At 38.1% G+C, this 22,345-nt stretch overlaps 1 protein-coding gene across 1 annotated transcript in view; it reads right to left on the bottom strand.

Annotated features, from left to right (window-relative positions):
- The window catches only part of stxbp5l (syntaxin binding protein 5L), a 546,595-nt gene that overhangs the window by 52,074 nt on the left and 472,176 nt on the right, over positions 1–22,345 (bottom strand). The window contains exon 24 of the mRNA XM_043700990.1: positions 11,026–11,199. Coding sequence (XP_043556925.1) covers positions 11,026–11,199 — 174 coding nt within the window. The remainder of the gene's footprint in view (positions 1–11,025; positions 11,200–22,345) is intronic.

Below are 22,345 nucleotides of genomic sequence, written 5' to 3'. Positions count from 1 at the left end.
AGCCATCCTCAGAACTACTTCCCGTACAATGGATATCTGACGAAAGACCAGAATCCATCGTGCCCATGCCATCTTTGAAAGCTCATAGTGCTCATGGGCAAACATTATCCGTTCAAAACTGGCTTGTGTGGTTGCTCACGTTTGCCTTGGACAGGGCATGTAGTAGGAAATTTATGCCCCTCTTTGCAGAGGGATGCAATGGAGTTTCACGACACCAGACCATGCCATGCTTGGTTTGAGGTTCCCATCTGGGTTAGAACCATCTCAGCAGTCTAGAGAAATGCATTGCACTGTAGGAAGAAGGCCAATATTTTCCTCCATTCCACCAGGGTAAGTGCCACCACCTTCTCTCTGACACCTCACTTACTCGATCACTGTTCCTGTATCCACCTCTCAAAAAAGGCTAATGCCTTACCACTCTCTATCAGATGCAACACCTTCCCTCACTTGCTATCACCCACCCCAACTCCAATTCCATTCATCCTGCTTACCTCTGCACTGCCTCCTTACTTTCTCAGGACATCTCCCCACCTGCACCAAGAGTAATAGATGTGCCATACGTTTTCATCTCCTACAATACCTGCCACTCTATCTTTACTGGAACAAAACAGCCCACAATAGAGCAGAATGAATCAAGACAGAGGGTTTGCTGCTCAACATTCAGCTCCTCACCTTTTTATGAGGGCAGGATGCAGGTCTGATTACACCCAACAGATCCTGGACTGGTATTAGACGCTGCCCTTAACTTACTTTGCTGAGAACTCCTGAGCAAAGGTTATCTCCTTGACTTGACTGACTTCCTGACTTATGTTTGCATGGAGTGGCAAGGCAAAACAGCAGCATTCCAAACCTGGTATTTCTGGCTAAAGCGGCAAAGCACAGAAAGGCAAGGTGAGGCAGAGATGTTATGAGCATGTAGGTTAGAGGAAGTGTTGTACTATGAAAATGAGTGAAGTGCCCAGAGTGCTGGGTGCATGTCTCTGCGTGCAAAGTGTCCTTGCTGCAGCATTACAACAATTATAGTTGTTGGTGCAGCCTAAGATGGAGCATCAAATTGCAGAAGTGTCTCGGAAGTTCTTAAAGCCTGTCACTGTCTATAGATGAGGGGTGTGTGTGGTCGGTGCAAATAGAAATGTTGCTGATTCGTTTCCAACATGGTTGTTCAGAGAAGGTGGTGAGCTGTAATCACCAGGTATTCAGTCTGGTCTCCTTGTCAAGTTTTCCTGATGTTGAGCTTGTTTGCTAAGATGGGAAGCTGAGTATTAATGAGGTGAGCTGGGCTATTAATAAAATATTTAACAAGCAATAACCACTCCCAATTTGCAGCTTTCAGTTGCCGAGCATTAATCTAGTCATGTTGCTTGTCAAAAGCACTACAGATGGTGTAGGTTTGTCCCAATGTGTCCAAGATGGGCCTTGTTGCATTTGTTGTCCAACTCTGTCACATACCTTGTTATAGGACATGTTGCTCAGACCCTTGAGATTCTGCCCAATTTCTTGTCTCTCAAAGTTAAATAATTTTGTCAGACATGAATGTGAGTCTGAAAACTTTCAGAAATTAACTTGTTCTTCAATGTTTGAGGTACCAGAATAATACATTTTCATTGTAACTGTTAACAGTTGGCTGGTTCAACTTTATTCCTCAATTTTCAGATTGTTTATACAATGAAGGAAAGTAATCATGTTGGATTAAAATGGCAAAGCAAAGTTCCAGAAACTATATCTAAACCATCCTTCTTTAAGATTAGAATGTAAAATTCTGCTGTAAACTATTGTAGATTTTTTTTCCCTCTGAAAATAAAGTCCCAGTAAAACTATGTTATTGGTAACAATCAATACCCTCCAAATCTGACTCTAATAGTGATTTGCAACTTATACTCCTCAAAAACAAAATTACTTAGCAAAAAAGATTACTCCAGCCTTCTCTAAAATGTTCACTGAAGAAAAAATGTACACTTCAAACACTTTTGATTTTTTTTTAACAGAACCAGTAGTTTTTAATAAATCTGTTACTATTTGGGTACGTATCTTCCATTCCCTTTTTTTGAAGGGTGGCAGATACTTTAAGATACTTGTTTCAAAAGGGCATGGAGAATATTTCTGCATATACAGTTCAAATAGAGTCTATAGTTCAAATAACTAAAATTTGCAATGATTACATTGTCGTATATCAGTCCTTTTAACATGCATATTTACAATGAGAGGTAATCTCACTGAATCATGTAGGATTCTTAACAGGCTTGACAGGGTAAATACTGAGGGGATGTTTCACTTATGGGGGAGCCTTGGACCAGAAAGCATAGACTCAAAATAAAGACTGTCAATTTAAGACAGAGGAGGAATTTGTCTTGGAAGTTGAGAGTCTATGAAACTTCTTAGCTTGCAGAGCTTTGGACACAGAGTTCTTGTGTGTGTTTAAAGCTGAGATAGATTATTGAGCAGAAGGAAATTGAGGGTTACAGGGAAAAGGCAGCAAAGTGGATATGAAGAATATTGGATCAGCCATGATTCTAGTAAATGTTGGAGTAGGCTCGAGGGATTGAACAATCTACTCCTGTTCCTTTTTCTTAAGGTTTTTTGGTTATTCAATAATGAGATAGCATGAAAAGTGTAGGGCCCCACCCAGATCTTTCCATCAAAATACACATTTACAGTCTGGTCCAATCTAGTGTTGGCTAATCAGTTTTCAGAAAAAGTGTGGAAAGCCTCATATCTGCTCAGCTAATTAATGAGTTGCATTATGGGAAGGTTTATCAAAGAAGCTTAATTTAACTTAAACACAAGCAATTTAGTATTATACAACAATATTTGTCATGTTTGGTGGGGGACATTACTGAAATGAGATGTCTTGCTTTGCACTTGAGATTATTTTGCGAGCTGAGACAAGAAGTGATAAAATTAATTAAATGATTGGTAGGAGGACCAGGACTTGAATCTTCTATTATACTGTATATAGAAATGGATGATGTATATTTTGTGTAGAATTACCAGTGTAGAATGACTAGGTCATGACCTACCTAACAATGTTGTATTGCAAGATTTCATTTCTGCTGTTAAGTGCCACTATAAAATAGCATAGCAGCTACTTAGCTAAAAATAGCTACTATAACACAATCTCCTGTTCTTTTCTCTCATCTCTTTGTTTGTTTGTAAAGTGACATTTTCTACATGTTCAAAATTGTTCATTATTATTTTAAAAACTAGCTATACAAACTTGCTTATTTTAGTCTAATTTTCTTTCAGTATTTGTCATTGAGTGGTCCATGTACTTTTCTTGATGCTTTGATTAAATGTATATATCTCAACTTTGTTCATTAAATTGTCATCTTCTGAAAAGGCTGGACAACATTTAAATTAACTAATTACTAGAAATAATGTCTACAATTACAAAGTGGGTGGATCAATTGAGATACTGTCACTTTAAAAATACACCAACAATGAAATTATCATACAAACTACTTCATAATCACACAATTCTGATGATATAAAAAACACTTCACATTTTCAAGACTGCACAAAACATTGGACTAACATTAACAGAGATAATTTTCACATATACATATCAACAGAATTCTGCAAAAAGGATGGGCTGGATTGTGATAAATTTTAGGATTTGGATTTTAAAATAGAGGGAGATGGATGTGGGTCATTTCTGTGAAGGTTTTCTTTTAATAAAAAAAGATCAGAGATTATTTGTAAGAAGGCATCTGACTTAGGTCAATTGCCTAGCAAGTTGATGATAACGAATGAAATGTTTATACTATTGAGGTTATGGTAGAGTAGGCAGAGCAAAGCAAAGGAATCAAGACAGTTCAAGGGAACAAGTCACGTCAGAGGAAGTGGTTTCTTGTTTGTGAAGTTGCCAAGCCAGTAGAGCTTGTACGAGTCTTCCAAGTTGTTAGAACTGAAAAAATTTAGGTGTCAGATTTGTGAAAAGTTCATGCCAGCTGACTCAAAAGGAATTGTAAACAAAAGATGTTCTCAGCAGTCCAAGGGAAAGAAACTGGGAAGCATCAGTTATGTCAAGTTTGAAAAAGTTGAGATGCTAATGGTAATTCTCTAGGATTGATTCTCTGAAAGTATTTCTGGATTGTTACGGAAAACATGTTGAAACTTTAAAATAGTTGTGTTAAGATAGTGTTTTTTATATACATATTATGAACAGCATAAAATTTGGCTGTTCAAAATTTTGTCTTGGAATACAATCTCATGGTAAAAGTAACAAAAGCCAAACTTTCTTTCTGTGTATAGGAGAAAAAGCAATAAATTTTGATTTTTAAAATGCCTTCACAAAATGCATAGGCAATAATTTTAGACTGGTGTAGATGGACACCAAACATATTAGACATATACTTTCTTTTACATGGTCTTGCTTCTAATGCAATAGTTCTATTTCTTTATAATTACCCAAAACTCTTACCTGTTAAAAGGACATTTGGGAGCATTGGATTTATTACTGTACCTCAGTAATACATATTTTGGGCAGAATTGTGCAGAACTTACAATTTGCTGATCTTTTAACTAAGCTTCCCACATCAGGTTTAGTAATTGGGATCATGAATTTGTTGTGAAATTGAACATAATTGGTACTTGACACTTTGCTGAACAGAAATCCTCTTTTTGGTACCATAATTGGTACCTGACCAATTTAAATTTCTTTTGATTCAAATTAGATATTCTGTCACTGTTAGGGATCCTACAGCCATCCTAAAAATGGAGACAACAAAATGATTTCCCTCCTGGGTAATGATTATATATTCAATGACTGAGCATAAAGTGGTATCGCAATTCTTGAAAACTGCAATATCTGCAGCTTTCTTTTGTGAATTAACAACACAATTGAGAGAATATTTTTCAAGGGAATAACAGACAACAAAATATATTTAATAAAAGGAAGGATAAGAGAAGAAGTTCATTTCACAGCTAAGTTTTTCTCCCATGTAAAAGTGACATAAAATCTCTTAATGTTGCAGCACAATCATGTAGCACAGCCTGGTTATACTTGCAGTTATATTGACTCATAACTCTACTTGTTTAAGTCATCCCTTCAAAACATGATAAACTTCATAAATATACATATAAAGGTCCTGCATTAGTAATTTAAAGAATCTGAATGTGAAATTCAAATGTAAATAACCTGGATATGCTCAATCTAAGTGCACCAGGCATTATCATGTCATTCAGCATGGAAACTGATCCTTCAGTCCAACTTGTCCATGCTGACCAAGTTTCCCAAACTAAAACTAGTTCCCTTTACTTGCATTTGGCCCATATCCCTCTAAAAATTTTCCTATTCATGTACAGATTCATGGTATTTATGGATGGCACAGTGGTTAGTGCTGCTGCCTTATAGCGCCAGGGACCTGGGTTTGATTCCAGCCTTGGGCGACTGTCTGTGTAGAGTTTGCACATTCTCCCTATGCTTGCATGGGTTTCCTCTGGGTGCTTCAGTTTCCACCCACAATACAAAGATGCGCAGATTAGGTGAATTGGTCATGCTACATTGCCCATAGTTTTTAGGGATGTGTAGGCTAGGTGAATTAGTCAGGGATAAATGTAAAGTAATAGCGTAGGGGAATGGGTCTGGGTAGGTTACTCTTTGGAGGGTCGCTGTGGACGTTTTGGGCCAAATGGCCTGTTTCCACATTGTAGGGATTTTATGATTCTATTATACCTATCCAAATATCTTTTAAATTTTGTTACTGTACTTGCATCTACTACTTCCTCTGGCAGTTCATTCCACATGTGCACCACCCTCTGTGTGAAAAAGTTGCCCTTCAGGTCCCTTTTAAATCTTTTGTTTCTCATCTTAACAATATGTCCCCTAGTTTTGAAATCACTTACCCAAGGGAAAATACTTTTGCTATTCACCTTATCTAAGCCCCTCATGATTTTGTAAATATCACCCCTCAACTTTCTATGCTCCAATGAAAAAGGTCCAAGCCTATACAACTTTTCCTTCTAACTCAAATCCTCCAGTCTCGGCAACACCTTGGTGAAATTTTTCTGAACCCTCTCCAATTTAATAATATCCTTCCTACAGCAGAGTGATGAGAACAGTGCACAGTCCTCCAAAAGTGGCCTCAGTAACGTACTGTACAACATGATGTCCCAACTCCTATACTCAATGGTCTGAGCAATGAAGGCGAGTGCGCTAACCATTTTCTTAATCACCCTGTCTGTAATGCAACTTTCAAAGAACTATATACCTTAACTCCTCAGTTTCTCTTCGACAACACTACCTAGGCCCTACCATTAACTGTATAAAGCCTGCCATTGTTTATTTTACCAAAATGCAATATCTCACATTTATCCAAATTAACCTCCATCTGCCACTTCTCAGCCCATTGGCTCAATTGATCAAGATCTCTTGGTAATCTTATATAACCTTCTTCCCTGTTGACTATGTCACCAATTTTGGTGTCTTCCACAAACTTACTAACCACGCCTCCTAAATTTCCATCCAAATCATCTATATAAATTACAAACAAAACTGGACCCAGCATCAATCCCTGCAGAACACCGCTGGTCACAGGCGTCCAGTATGAAAAATAACTCTTCACCACCACCCTCTGTCTCTACCATCCAGCCAATTTTGTATCCAATTGGCAAGCTGTCCCTGAATTCCATGTAGTTTAACTTTACTAATGAGCATCCATGCAGAACCTTGTCAAAGGCTTTATTAAAGTCCATGAAGACAAAGCATACTACTCTGCTCTCATTACTCTTTTTGGTTACGTTTCCTAAAAACTTAATCAAGTTTATGAGGCATGATTTCCCATGCACAAAGCCATGCTAACTATCGCTAATCAGTCCTTGCTGCTCCAAATGCATGTAAATCAATTAACTTCAAAAGAACTGCTGGAGACTGGATAAAAGAAAGTCCAGAACATTTTCAGTTTTTATTTTGGTGGGTCTTCTGGATGCGTTAAAAAAAATTCCAGGTATATTACTGGTACTCATTTTAAAATGATCTGACTTGCATTCAGGCAGATTTGGAAGGGCATAAAGAAACATTATTCTGCTAATTGTACAGCTTGTTTTGGATGCAAGTCAAATTTCTAGGCACCAAAAATTGTTTAGCAGTTCAAGAAATTCTGTTCTTGCTTCTGGGTGCAAGCGGTGTTTACCAATTATGATTATTTTGTCGAAGTATGATAATTTAGTTTCTCAGGTTGGATGTTCAGCAATGGCTGGGGGCATGTTGCATAAATACACTGTATTCAAACATTGCCAAATTCCGTCACTTGAATTATAATTCCTGTAGGCCAAACAAAGAGGAAAACCATATTTACTGTCTGAATCATCTCTGGCACTTGACTGTGCCAGTAGTATGGAAAAAAAACTAAGTTACAATTGTACTATCAAAACAGCAAGTGTTTATCGTAATTGATTTCCTTGTTTCTCTTTCTCTGGTATCATTGTAAAGCCAACCTTTAATATCTCAACCTTTTATATGAAATCCTTGATAAAGAATGTAAGTATGCTGGTCAACCACATCATAGTTAAACCTCATCATCTCACTCAACAGCTATAAAAATGCATGTCTAGTAAGGGGTTGATTGTAATTGATCTGGAATGGAAACATTGGCTGAAACTTCTTTCCCTAACACATGGTTGCTGGTGACATTTGGTTGGAATTAATGAAATAACTAGACTGAAAAGTAAACTATGGATCTTTCTAGTCCAGATGTTTAAATGACTTAATGGATAATTTGGTAAGTCACAGGGAGCCAAGAAGTGGTATTTAAACTAGAAGAGGTAAAACTGAAACAAATAGCTTATAGCATCTATTCTCAATTTCCAAAATTGCTATTAAAGGATGAGGACAGAAAATGAAGGTCATCCAATCAAGACATTAATATATTGAAGACATTAGAAAGGAAAATTCTTAAACAGAACTTTTCAACAATCTATCTATTTAGTTGCAGAAAATAAACAAATAAGTTGTAAAATGTAGTAATGACCTTTTTAAGCTTGAAATTCAAATGTAAATACATGATACAGCTTTGCAAGGCCACAAGCCCATTGAATCTTTCATTGCGAAAACTGTACATAGAAAAATGATGTTTTTCCTCATTTGGTATAAATGAAAGCCTGGATTGTGATACATTTTCTGTCTCTTTTGTCAAGGTCAGCCTGGAGACTGCTGAAGGATGATAGCTACATTGTCTCGAAACATATGTAGAGCTGACCAATGTGGTCAAAAAATGTTTTTGTGTTATCTATGCATTAAACGTTACTTAGAATTTCCCACATTTCATTCATGATTTAGCAATATTAGATAATCTTTTATTGGCTGAAATAGCCATTAAAGAGTGCTGTTTATGGGTCCAAAATGACTACCACTGCATTGTAATATCATATGAGCCTGTGGGGAGAACAGTTTAGGATCACAAAGGAATGAGAGCTAACATCTAGTCCTCCTCAAAGGTTCTGTAACTATGTCTAGTGTCTAACATATCAATATAAGCTGGAACTACTTGCTAACAAATGATTAACTATATTTTATAAACAGTAAGAGACTCTTTTAGTTAGACCAGGAAGTAGTTTTCCTCTGCCACACAAGATGAAACAGGCTTTGTGGTTTCCTAAAGTTAAAAGAAGATGGTGGCAGCAACTTTATTCATGAACAGCAGCTCACAAAATGGCATCCCACACAACAAAGTTGCTTGACTATAAGAAGTACCTTTGGCCAGTATACTGAGATACCACCTGAAATAAATCAGGATTCAAACAAATAAACAAAGGTTTGTTCTATTTTATATTGTAGAGTTTAAATCTCCTGTAAAATATTATCACATTACAAAATTTATTTGTATTATACTTACATTTGATATCCAAAGAGATATAGTAATGTTTTTCAAGCAAATATGGTGTAAACCTTGTCAACTCATTTTAGTAAAAGTATCCTTTTAGAAGTACTTAAAACTGTCAAATTTGAAAGAAGAGCTTCTTGACTATAGAAATTATGACACAAACTGCCTGTAGGATTGGGAAATACTGAAAAAGAAAATCTCCATAGGTTAACGGTAGCAAAAGCTACTTTGAATATAAAATTAATAATGCATCTCAGAAGACACCAGTTACATTCACATTCGGTATGAGTGATAAAAGGGTAAAATGCAGAATAAATAGGGGCTCTGCCACCAGTAAAGCTTCCTAGGTAACAATACATCTGCTTCAATGATTAAGAATAATCACCCTTTGAGAGGACAGCATCATTTCACATCTCCAAGTTCGGAGGAGAGAGATAAAGCAGAGATGACAATTTGTCAGAAGTATTTTCATGTTTTTCAGAATTTGCCTTTTTCCATGCAAAGGTGCAAAAGAAAGCAAAAATACATGCAGTGGCATTTGCTACTTACATTTTAGAATTTAGAGAATTAATCTTGTTTAGAAATACTATAATGGTTTCTTCACCACAGTCCCCTGATATACAATTTATCCATGTTGTGATCATTTTCAAATGTAATTCAGTGACGGCTTGTGAATATAAAATGAACCATTGTACACAAGTACAAGCTCTTTCCTTAACACATCCATCCCTGCTGACATATATTAATTTTAATCAAATTTACATTTCAATTGGTATTTTATGATGAGTGAATCCTAGCTGGAACTATAAGTTACAAACCTAAACGGAATACAGAATTAGCCTGCATTTTTAACCTGCAGAGATACTTCCATCTTGTTCTAATAAAATAATATTGAAATTTTGACCTATTAATCAACTGTTTGCAGTTAAATAGTATTCAGGTCCTGGAGGAATATAACTCTTGTGTATTACAACTCATTGAGCTGAATTTTATGCTGGGGACAGAATGCCTGCCCCTGGGAATTGCTGCCATTTAACCATGGCTGAGTTTACAGATAGAATCTCAGGCAAATGAGGTTCATTAGCACTATGTGAATGCAAGTTTGGGATATTGCCCCTGCTGGGGCAGCCCATTGAGAAGTGTAGGAGGCCATGATTGATAGTAAGGAAGAGGCAAAACAGGGACGTGAGGAGTGCTATTGGGGAAAGAAAAAACATAAATGTTCACAGGGAGCCTGAAAAAGAGGCAATGCCCATGCTCTTCCAAATTTCACCTGGCAAGCTGGGCACTTAGTGCCTGTCTCCCCAATACACTCAATGGTGTTGAAGGCTCCTTAACGGGCCAATAATTGGGAATAGTGATGCTGAAATGTTCTATAATTTTACGACATCCCTGCCTGCTATTCCAAATATGGGGGACTGTAAAGTTTTGGTCATATACTTTGGTTTCAACACAATAATGACAACACTACTTAAGAGTTATATTAAAGGTCTCAGTGATTGGTTAAATATTTAACCAATCATACTAGGGTATTGTCTATGCAATTAAGAAATACTGACTGTTATTTCAATTTAAAATACTCTGATGCATCATACAGTACTTGGAATTTATGTTTTTATTTTTAAATTGATAAACACAATAAGGATTTCATCTGATTTTTCTCAGTTAGAATGACTTTTCCCAAGATGAAAATTTATCATCTTAAAGCATAGATCCAAATAACTGGGGGAAAGAGAAATCTCTCACAAGAAAACCATGGTAGAGGATTATATCAATGAGCAAAATTTCTGAAAAATACCATTTTGTAAATAAGGATGGGTTTCGTGGCAGAATTCCATTTGACGCATCATCTGGTGGCAGCAGAAAATGTTTTAACTTAAATCATTGTTCATCCATTGGTTTGAATTTTAATTGGAGTTATTTTATTTGAATAAGGCAGTTTTCACTGGTGGTATAACCTCCATATTCTACATTAAATGCACAAGACCAAGCAGAATCAGATTTTGGGCATGCAATACCTGATGGCCAGAGCATCTGTGCTGTAACCAAATGGCTAAATCATCAGTGTTAGGAGTCATATTGCTTCAGTTGGTGGTTCCTATTTGATTTAACATATTTGCTGATCCTGGATCTCACGTGACTAAAATCAATGGGAAAAATGAAGATGCATACATGTATATATAAACACACACACACACTCACACACCTTCTGTCTGGGTGACAGGCAATGAGATTTCCATGCAGGCTGCTGATTGTGCTTTTCGAAATGGTGGTCGGCCTGGCCCTCGGCGATTCAGCTTTGAAGTATCAGCAATGGAAAGACGCTTCCCGGTATTGCATGGTTGGGAAACAGGACTTGTGCAAACTCCATTGACATGATCTGTAACAAATAGTTTAATTCACAATTAACTAATTGCATGTAAATAGGTAGATTCCTTGATATGTCAGTGCTGTACCTGTTATAGTTGTTCTCTGCTATATGTTTATGGTGAGATGCAGGGAATATAAGTATCAAAATTTCAATTATAGAATCATGCTGGAATTCCAGTGGTCTTTCCTGTGACTGAAGGTAATCTTATCACTAACAATATTCAATAATTTTCTGTAATTAAATTATTGAGCATTGGAGTAAAAAGCATTGTGACAAGAAAAACTTCAAACTGGTTAAAGATTTGAGGGTCAAATGACCTATTCTTGCATCTACTTACTATGTTTCCATGGCTGTTCATGATGCTAGCAGTGTTTCCATGTGGAATAAACTTTCTGAGGAAGTGGTGGATGCAGGCACAGTTACAATATGAATAGGAAAGATGGGTGGGGGGGTTGGGATGTGGGCTAGGAGTAGGTAGGTGGGACTAATTTAGGATTATGTTCAGCATGGACTGGTTGGACCAAAGGGTCTGTTTCCACACTGTATGATTCTATGACTGTCTTTAGTAAAACAACTTCAATTTTCTCAAACAGTGACTTCCCTCAAGGTTTCTAATTAAATGCTGTTTATAGATAAAAGTGGAAATCTAGATTGAAAACCAAAACTGACTTAAAGTAGGTCAACTTGTCTAAAGTAAGAAAACTTACTTTGTTGAATGTAGTTTGTTTCTTTTGGATACCTAGAAACTTGAATTGATTCAAACTGCAGAATATTTATTCTACAAAGGCAAAACACTACGATACTGTGAATTTGGATTAAAGCAGAAAATACTAGAAATACCCAGGTTAAGCATCATCTATGGACTAAGATAGAAACAGAATTGATGTTTCAGATCAATAACCTATCATGATATAATAAGATGGTTTAAATATAATTTTAAAGAGAGCTGAAAGTCTATATTCTAAATGCAAACAATAATTTTGAATGCTTCATAATAGACATTTTCAGCAAGTTAAAATCAGATTACTCATGATGAATTAAAATGCTTACTTTTGTGAAATAATATTTTATCAGCTGTGTCAATTAAACATAGCAAAGTTATCACACTAATACTGATTAAGCAATATTGTTTAAAGGAAGTCAGTATAAAATGTTTAAAATATTGCCTGATTCAAAGCAGATTTCATATTTTGTAATATGCAAACAGATTTGAATGGAAATTCTGTGGGAACAATCACTTTGAAACAGTTTGCAATTTGTGATGGAATTGTCAATTGTCCAAAATGGAAATTATACTCTCATTATGTTTTTGATGCATTTCAATTATTATGTTAACTTGAATATTAATGTTGTCAAGCATTAGTGAGGATGGTTCCCACTCATTTCTCAATTTTTTTTGGAAACCAAACTGACTAAAAAGATAATGTACACCCCAGTCCAACACCAGCACCTCCAAATCATAAAAACAGAATATCAGTATTTACAGCAGTTATTCATGTTGCAAAAAGTGGGAAATCGTTTTCAACAGATATTTGTGTTAGGAAGACTTGTTCCCAAAATATATTAGTAAATTAAACTCAGAAATTCTTAAAATTTAGAAGTTTAGCAATACAAAGGAAGTATTTGATGAAATACAAGAAAACATGAAAAAAATCTGCAGAATGGATGTGTAGTTAAAATCAATTACAATATATATGTGTAAGGGATATGTCTTGTTTGGAGAATAAGGAAGCCACACGCTGCTTTGCTGATGTGTTTAAATGGAGTTGATGAGCAAAGAAATCTAACAGTACAGAAAAGGACATCACAAAGACTGCAGGAATATTTAAGGCCTTAAGCAAAGCAAAACAAGAGTTTAGGGCTTATTTTGTAATTTATTTCTATAAGTATTGGACTGAATAGAAAAGGTGTTTTGTTTATCTAGTCAGATCAAATTTGGAGTACTGTGACAATTTTGGTAGCCATACTATAGAAAGGATATAGAGGGATATGGAGTAAATGTAAATCACTTACTCCATAATTTTCTCCTTTCTTTTTGTGCAATTCCAGGGACCTGAGAATGTAGATATGCCATTATAATGGCATAGGTTTCCAGGAACTCTGGTTCAACATTGCCATTCCAGCTCAAAAGACATCAAGAATATCTCCTCTTTAAATTGTACATAGAACAATTCTGTAAAACATTGAGAAATTCTAGCTTTTCTGTCTAAGCTCCATCACTGACCAAAAGATTAATGGCATTCTGAGATGTACATGAAGAAGAAAATATGTGACTAGCTGAATTATATTCAAAAGGAAACCCCACCCAGTTTAGTGTGGTGGTCAAGAATATATAAATTAAAACACTCCTTTAATATCTGCCTGTCACTGTTTTGGGAAATAAGTTCATCAATTTGTGACTCACAAATGCACAGAATGATTTCCGAGCATCCCATCCTTGGAGAAGTGTGGGAATGGGAATTATTTCAGAATATTTAAAAATCATGTTTTTCTTGGACAATACTTAGAAACAGAAATTCTCGGCACAGACATAGACCATTCAGCCCTTTGAGTCCCAATCAAATCTTTCATGGCTGTTGCACACCAATTCCATTTAGTTGCCTTTGTTGCCTTTCATTTATTGAATAAAAGTCAACCTATCTCAATTTTCAATGTCCAATTGTCTCAGCATCCACAATCTTGTGTGCAGAATTTCATTACTCAAGTTTATCCTGGTCTTTGGAAGATAATATTAAAAAGTAACAATGTATAGTAAATTACAGTGAACAAGTTGACCAGTCACAGACAACAGCATTTATGCATTCACCAATTTGTTCTAACTGGCACTTCTGCTTAATGATGTTTACATCTCATTCCTCTGGAAATGCTAACATTAAATGTTTTAACATTATATACATCATTAATCAAAAACTTTCCAATATTTATTAGGTTAATGATTTTTAACTTCAATTGCTTTGTAAAGCTAATTTAAAACAATTACAGCATCAAGATTCAGACAATTATTTTAACAAACATTGTTAGGGTCTCAGGTAACGTTTTGGATCACCATCATTGCATCTTGTATTGTCACAAAACTTTACATCTTAACTCTTATTCATGATATGATTTTTAAAATACTTCAATGGGTTGGAACTGTTTTGAAAACTGGACTGGCAAACTGCTTAAAAATGCAAGGCCAACTTTCCAGAAATATATCTTAGGTCTTAGGAATTCACTTAACAAATGCAAAGTATTGGACATTGATGCAATAGCTGTCACAGACAAACCTACAATTGGACGTCTTGAAACCTGTATTCGAATGGAGATTTCAGGATCATTTTGCCAGATAATTGGTGAGAAGCTGCTATCATCTTTTAATCTCTGTGAAGAAGTTAGCACCTGGTTCCCATAGAACCAGCTACAGACAGAGATCAGGGTGTCAGGGGGAGGTGGTTGAAGAGAGGAGACAATTCATCTCTTCTTGCCTGGCCTTAACATTGAAAACTAATAGCAAGGTTCAGTCTGCTCTGCTATTCAGTCTGATTTTGGCTATTCTTTCATTGCATTGCCTTTTTCCCACACTATTCCTGCATGGTGGCTCAGTGGTTAGCACTGCTGCCTCACAGCACCAGGGTCCCAGGTTCAATTCCAGCCTTGGGTGACTGTCTGTGTGAAGTTTGCACATTCTCCCTGTGTCTGTGTGGGTTTCCTCCTGTGATCCAAAGATGTGCAGGTCAGGTGAAATGGCTATGCTAAATTGCCCATAGTATTAGGTATGTTAGTCAGAGAGGGTGGGTTACTCTTCAGAGGGTCAGTGTGGACTCGTTGGGCTGAAGGGAATCTAATCTTTATTTGCTATGTATTTTATACCACACCATTTGGAATTTTCCATATTGGAAAGTTTCATGAAAACAACCCACGAAAACTCAAACTGTATCAAATGGTAGAACCCAAATGATAAACACCACTGGGCTGAATGTTCCTTCTTTTTGGCTAAGTGTTATTTTTTGGGGAGTTTCTTCACGTTTCCTGCCATGTCTCAAAGTCACGTTTCTAATGCAATCTTTCGCTGCTCACCTAATTAATATTACCATGGAGCTCTAAGGCGTGCTTCTCATTTTAATCACAAGGCAGCAGAAGCTGAGGCTCACCAGTATTAGGACCAGACACAATTCATGGCACTAGCGCCACATTTAAACACTCAGCCATGCATCACGTAAGCTTGCAAACCTGGACTGCCCTATATATTCTGCTGCTCCAACAGTTTTGTCCCAGAAAGGGAAACTTGCAACCCATTTTGCAGAAAGGTAGAGTGGAAAGGAAGGCTGCCATTTTTCCTGCAGACAAGCAAAGTAGGCCATGGCAGCGGACAAGCCAGCCTGGACGCAGAGAGTTGCCCAAGTGCACCAGAAAGTTCATGATCTGTGCAATGCAATGGTAAATACCACAATATTCTCTCTGCTACATCACATTCATTCTCACTCTAACTGTGCCACTGCACCAAGGCTAATGGTCTTTTGCTGTTTCATGCAGCATCTCTACTTAATAGCTCTGACCTACATCATACTGCCATACTATTAACCTTTCCTGTCACCACCAACAGTTCCACCAGCCACTTACATCTCTTTCATTCCCTCCTTTTGTCTCATTACAGGAGAAGATGTCACATAACTGGGCAGAGAGGGCCAAGATGGCTAGCACGATGATTGAGAAGATCATCCCAAAGATGGCTGAAGAGGACTGTGACCACTTGTGATGCTGGGATCTCTATGTCCATGCAACCAAGAAAGCTTTATGTGCTCTGTTGCGCTGCTCTCCCATTATCGCCACTGAGAATGATTTTTAAGAAGCTCATGTTTCTACTCCCAGTGCACAACTAATTGTCTCTCTTCTGTCATGCAGGCAGCAATGGCACCGAGATAACCTCCTCCCGAAGAGGTTAGCCTTGAGCCCATCAGCCTTTCTTCCACCTCTGAGGAAGATGCCACCAATCCCTCAGGATGTACTGGCGAGACTTTCTCCTGCACCCACCACCAGCTCAGAGATTTCCACCAGTGGTTTTTCTTTCTAGATTGGACTCAGGATCACACCTAGAACATTTATTAGCACATCACTGCATCTGATCGAGGGAGGAAACCCCCTTTTTTTTGGCACTCAGAGGACTGCCAGAAATCAGGCATTTGCTCAGCCCCAGGCAGATGATGACCCCCATTAATAACTTTAGGCAAGTGCACAGACAGTCACAGGAACAGCAGGCAAGTTTGTCAGAGACACTGAGTGAACCAGATGAAAGATTGGAAGAGCCCAACAACATTATCCATCCCGGTTCTGAAGAAAGGTCACTGGACCTGAAATGTTGACACTGATTTCTCTCCATTGATGCTGCTAGACCTACTGAGTTATTCCAGCAATTTCTATTTGTGTTTATTATCAATGCTGTGCTGGCTCTGTTTGACTGACTCCATGGACAATTTGTCAATTGTCATGGAAAGCCAGATCCTGTGGAATGCACAGTGGCTGCTGGAAATGCTTGCAAACCAGTGATCTATGACTTTAGCCATTGGTGCTCAGCAAGAGACCTCTGTCTCATTCTAGTTGCTTTTTTTTATAGGGAGACGTTGTCCCTTCATGTGAAGCCCAACCCTGCAGAAGTTGGAGCTGAGGTGGCTAAGTGTGTAGCAGGAGAGAATAATCGCTCAGCAAGTCTGGGCTTTCCAGCCACAAATGCCCAGGGTTATCTACTCAAATCTTCCAAGGCTCCCTCCACCCAGCTGTCCTGGACTGCACCCAGACACTAGGAGGGCAAGGAAAACAAAATTGTTCAGAAGCACATGTGTAGCACAGGTAAAATAAATAAGTATTGAAATGTCTGGATTCTATTTTAACTGTAGGTCCTATGCAAGTGATTACCTTGGTTAGAGTTATGAAGTTTCTTTACATCTCAAAGATGGCAGAAGTTCTTTTTTATTCTCTTGTGAAATGTGGGCATTACTGGCTGGCCAGCATTTATTGTCTGTCCCTAGTTGCCCTTGATGGCAGATTTCCTATGTGTGAACCAGATGGCAGTCTGGTTTGTATGACACTGCTTACATGGGCCATATGCCATCAGGCTAGCTGTTAAGTCCACATTTTATTGAATTCAAATTTCACCACTGGCTATTGTGAGATTCAAATCCAGAACATTACCCTCCGATTTAGGACTACTGGTCAAGTAACATGACCTTATGCTGCTGCCCCTCATAGGAGAACTTTTCCCATCGTGACTCTTCTAGGATCAGTTTGCAGATGTAGAACTCAGAACATATTCAGTACATGGTGGTACAACAGGTAATACAGGAATAAGCAAAAAATGCTGGCCTGGCCAGCGTGGCCCTCATTCAACGAATGAATACGAAAAAGTCTTTAATCAATATTTCATTCATATCGATGGAAAATGCTCTCTGTAATAGTCACTGTTAATTTGGTAGAGAAGAAAGCCTCCTCCTATGTCTGCTACTAAACTATAAAATTCCAGCCTGTTTGCAACAACTTTAGATAATGCTAAAAGTGTAGGTAATTAGGAGAATGCACAACATTTTATGCAGATACAATGAAACAACAATGCTGGGCCACAGATAACAAGCAATGATGGGAAGAAACCAATTTCATTGGCAAAGCATTGCTCATCATTGAGAAGCAGAGGGGAACAATGAGGTCAAAGGTAATGTGATGCCTTGCATACGTTCCACACTTGTGGCCACATTGTGAGTATGACTGTGCTCACTCCTGATTGCACACTTCTTGAGGGGCAAGGGTAATTGTGTCTTACAAAGAAATGCACACACATTCATAGATGTATGATATCCAATGTTCCCTTAACATCTAATTCTACTTCTTAGTGCATGTTCTAGTGGGAAAAGATGCTGCAAGCAAAGCCTCTGTCACTTTAGATGTTGGAGTGATGTGTACTCACAAAGCTGAATAAGTGTGTAATGTTTATGCAAAATTGTAAATGCTGAAGGTTGAAGATAAAGAATATGTCTCAGGATGTCTCTGAAAATGATAATGGTTACAGGACAACTCACTATGAAGCTCTCAGATACAAGATCATGAATGAAGTCTCAGAGATTAACATTACCTAGTGCTGTACATTGCTATAACCCTGTCTGAATGACTGCTATTATCTATCTGACACACATCAGAAGACACAAAGTCCTGATTCTTAAATGTGGGAGTGACACCATGTTGTGAAGCATTCAGATAGTTGTTAACAATACTCAGTTGCAGAATAGAAAAGGCAAAGAGATGGCAAACAAAAGCTGCACTTACTTCTGACATTAAACTAGGGATGCCTGCATTTGCAATAACTTAAAAATATAACTAAACAGAATAATGTCTTCACTCAATTCATATATCTTGGAAGTAGATATAAGTTAAATTCTAAATAAAAACTGAAAGAACCGCAGATGCTGTAAATCAGAAACAAAAACAGAAATTGTTGAAACAGCTCAGCTGGTCTGGCAGCATCTGTGAAAAGAAATCAGAGTTAATCTTTCGGGTTCGATGACCCTAACTCCGAGCTGACAGGAAAACTCATTATGAAGCTTTCAGATACGGGATCATGAATGAAGCCTCAGAAGTTATCATTACTTAGTGCCAATACATTGCTATAACACTGTCTGAATGACTGCTATTCTTTTTCTGACACCCATTAGGGCATAAAAAATCCTCATTCTTAAATGTGGGAGTGACACCATGTTTTGAAGCATACAGATAAGTGTTAACAGTACTCATTGCAGAATAGAAAAGTCAGAACTAAGGAAGGATCACTGAACCCGAAACATTAACTCTGATTTCTCTTCACAGATGCTGCCAGACCTGCTGAACTTTCCCAGCAATTTCTGTTTTTGTTTCAGTTAAATTCCGTTTGTGCCTAATGATGTTCCTTCCAGTCAATATCCTCATCTTCATCCTCAGATGACTGCTGCCACTCTCCCAGCTTCTCAGTGTTCATCACAACCTCTCTTTGCCTGCTCCAGTTGTGCAGAGCACAGTATGCTAGGATTATGTAGCACATTCCACCTCGAACGTACTGCAAGGCACCACCAGTGTGATCAATGCATTTGAACTTCATTTTGAGAAGCCCCACCATCTGTTCCATGACAGCCTTGATGGCAGTCAATTGCACTGTATGTGTTCCATCTCAATCAGTCGGTTTTGTAAAGGAGTAGTTTATCACGTTTGCAGAGTGTAGTACCTGTCTCCCACCAGTGATCCATGTTTAGCATTTTACTCTTGAATTAAGGTAGCAGTGAGTCATCAATTGCATCATGGCAGTTACCAGGATGTTACAAACTTCAAGAATGTGGCAATGGTATTGCAGATGTGTTGGGCATCTTTTCCTGTTATAATGAGGTACTTCCAAAGCAATTTGTTTAATCTGTAGCACCCTGCACCTGTGGAAGCCAGCAATGTTGGAACATTCTATTGCTGGGGCTGTAGCACTGAGCTTGTGATGAGCTAAAGATGTGTTATCTTCCACAAATTACAGTTGTAACATCCTTGATACATTTATGGGCTGAGGATTAGAAGTTTCCAGACAGTCTCCAGTGGATCCTTTGATTTGACTCTTAGAAGCTTAAAAATTAAGTGCAGCTATCACCTTGATGGGCATCCAGTCTTTCACAATGCAATTGCTGCTCCAGCAGATCACAATTCCATATATTTTCTTGGGATATTCACAGTCTGCACCTACACTTGGCTTCATTCATCTCTGCAGGAAATGACAGAAAGGACAGTAGATTCCACCTCTCCTCAACCTCCTCCACATCCTGAGGGGACCTTCTAATGTAAATACTCCCTTTGAAGTTGTGGGGGTGGTGGTGGTGGAGCTGCTGCTGTTGTTTCTCTACATGTTGTCACCTTTCTAACTCCTGACTTCTCCTTGTGTGGGGTTGCATCAGCAATATTAGAACCTGGCAGTGCTGGATTCATTCAGGATGGGTGCACTGATCCTATGTGGGAATGTCAGGCAAAGAACAGTTTCTCAGTGATGTGAATGCTGACCAGTTATCGCAAACAAAAATATGGCTTTATCATAGGTCACAACACACTATGGCATTAAAGGCTCCCAAATGGAAGGCAATGTCATGCCTCTACACAAACCTCTGACATATTTTATATCAACATGGTCCTTAGCCAACATCTCCTAAGCCCTCAACCACTTCTATCTAGAAGGACAAAAGCAACAGATACATTGGAACACCATCACCTGCAAGTTCCCCTGCAGGTCATACACCATTCTGACTTGGAAAAATATTACCGTTCCATCTCTGTTACTGGGGCAAAATCCTGAAATTCCCTTGCTCAGAGCATGGTAGGTCAACCCACAGCACATGGACAGCAGTGGTTCAAGAAACTCACCACGATCTTCTCAAGAGCAACTAGGGGCAGGCAATAAATGCTGGCCAGCCAGCTGTACCCACATCCCATGAATGAATTTTTTAAAAAATAATATATTTTTATTAAGAAAAAATAGATTTTAAAATATTACAACAAATACAAAACAATGCAATTCAAAACAGTATATAAATAGTACAAAACTAACCCCAAATAATAAAAAAAATTCCCCAACCCACCCTCCTATAAGAATGTATAAACATATATAGAGAAGTATAACATTTAAAAAAAACCTAAACTAGTTATTTAACTAACTAAATAAATACCTAACAACAAACGAATAAATAGTAATAACTCAGCCCAGCCAAACAAAACACTCATACATTCACAGTTCCTCCTCCCTGGATATTGGACTCATGAAACACAATTGTTACGGCTATACAAAAGCCCTTGTTAGTGTGGCAGATAAATCTGTGTCCAGGTATTTCAAAAAGGGTTGCCATGTCTTGTAAAAATTCTCAGTTTTGTGGTGTACCATATTTGTGAGAAAATCCAGGGGAATATGCTCCATAACAATCTTCCGCCAACCCGACAGGCCTGGGGGGGTTTTCTGATATCCAACCTAGCAAGATATTCCTCCTTGCACAGAATGTAAGAATATTTAAAAATTTTTCCTTATGCGAGTCTGCAGGAAATACAATGGGTAGGCCCAAAAGGAGCGAAATAGGGTCCTTCTCCACCCCTACACTTAAAATCCTCTCCATTGCACCCACCACAGCACTCAAATATGTTTGAAGCCTGTCACAAGACCAAAGACAATGAGTAAGAGTACCTGTACAGACCTTGCACTTGGGGCATGCTGAAGATACCCCTGGTTTAAATGTTGACAAACGGTCTGGGGCGAAGTGGACCCTGTGGAGAATCTTCAACTGTAAAGCATGGGTCCTATTGCAAATTGATATCTTCCTTGCATTCTCCCAAATATCCTCCCACGCCTCTGAAGAAACTTCAACACCCAGCTCTCTTTCCCACATCTTGCAGAGTCGATCAGACTCATCTGAGGTGGCACCCCCCAATTGGTGATATAGAGTACTGACAGAGAGTGTACTTTTAGCCCTTAGTACCCCTCTTTCTATGTCAGATTTGTAGGGATCAGTCCAAAAGTGTGGTCTTTTTTTGAATAAAATCTCTAACTTGAAAAAAACGAAAGAGGTAACTCGTACTAACTGATCGAAGGACATCATTACATCTCCCTCAAATAAATCACCCATGCAGGATATACCCTTAGCTGCCCAACATTTAAATCTTGAATCTATCATACCTGGTTGAAAACTCGGCATACCCACTAAAGGTGTAAACAAAGATGTTTTGCCAATATTACCATCCCTCTGCCGAATTGCCCTCCATGCTTTAACAGTATTGATGACTATTGGGTTATGGCAATATTCCCTAACTGTCCTCACTTTGTCCAAAAACAGCAAACTGGTAAGGGGGCACCTTGCCTGGGAGGCTTCGATATCTAGCCATATTGAAAGAGGGTCCCCACAAACCCAATCACTTACATAGGTCAAAAGCGAGCTTAATTGGTAATTTTTAAAGTCCGGAAGGTCTACTCCCCCCAATCTGTGAGGCAACTGCAGTTTGGCTAATTTAATGAGGGGCCGTTTACGGTGCCAGATAAAGGAGCTGAACCAACTGTTCAGTCCCCTGAGTGTTTGTTTATTGAAAATCAGGGGGAGCATCCGTATAGGGTATAGCAAACGAGGGAGAATATTCATCTTAATAAGCGCTATCCGAC

Source organism: Chiloscyllium plagiosum, chromosome 12, assembly GCF_004010195.1.
Source record: "Chiloscyllium plagiosum isolate BGI_BamShark_2017 chromosome 12, ASM401019v2, whole genome shotgun sequence".
NCBI classification, from domain to species: domain Eukaryota; kingdom Metazoa; phylum Chordata; class Chondrichthyes; order Orectolobiformes; family Hemiscylliidae; genus Chiloscyllium; species Chiloscyllium plagiosum.
This window is presented reverse-complemented; position numbering and strand designations above follow the sequence as displayed.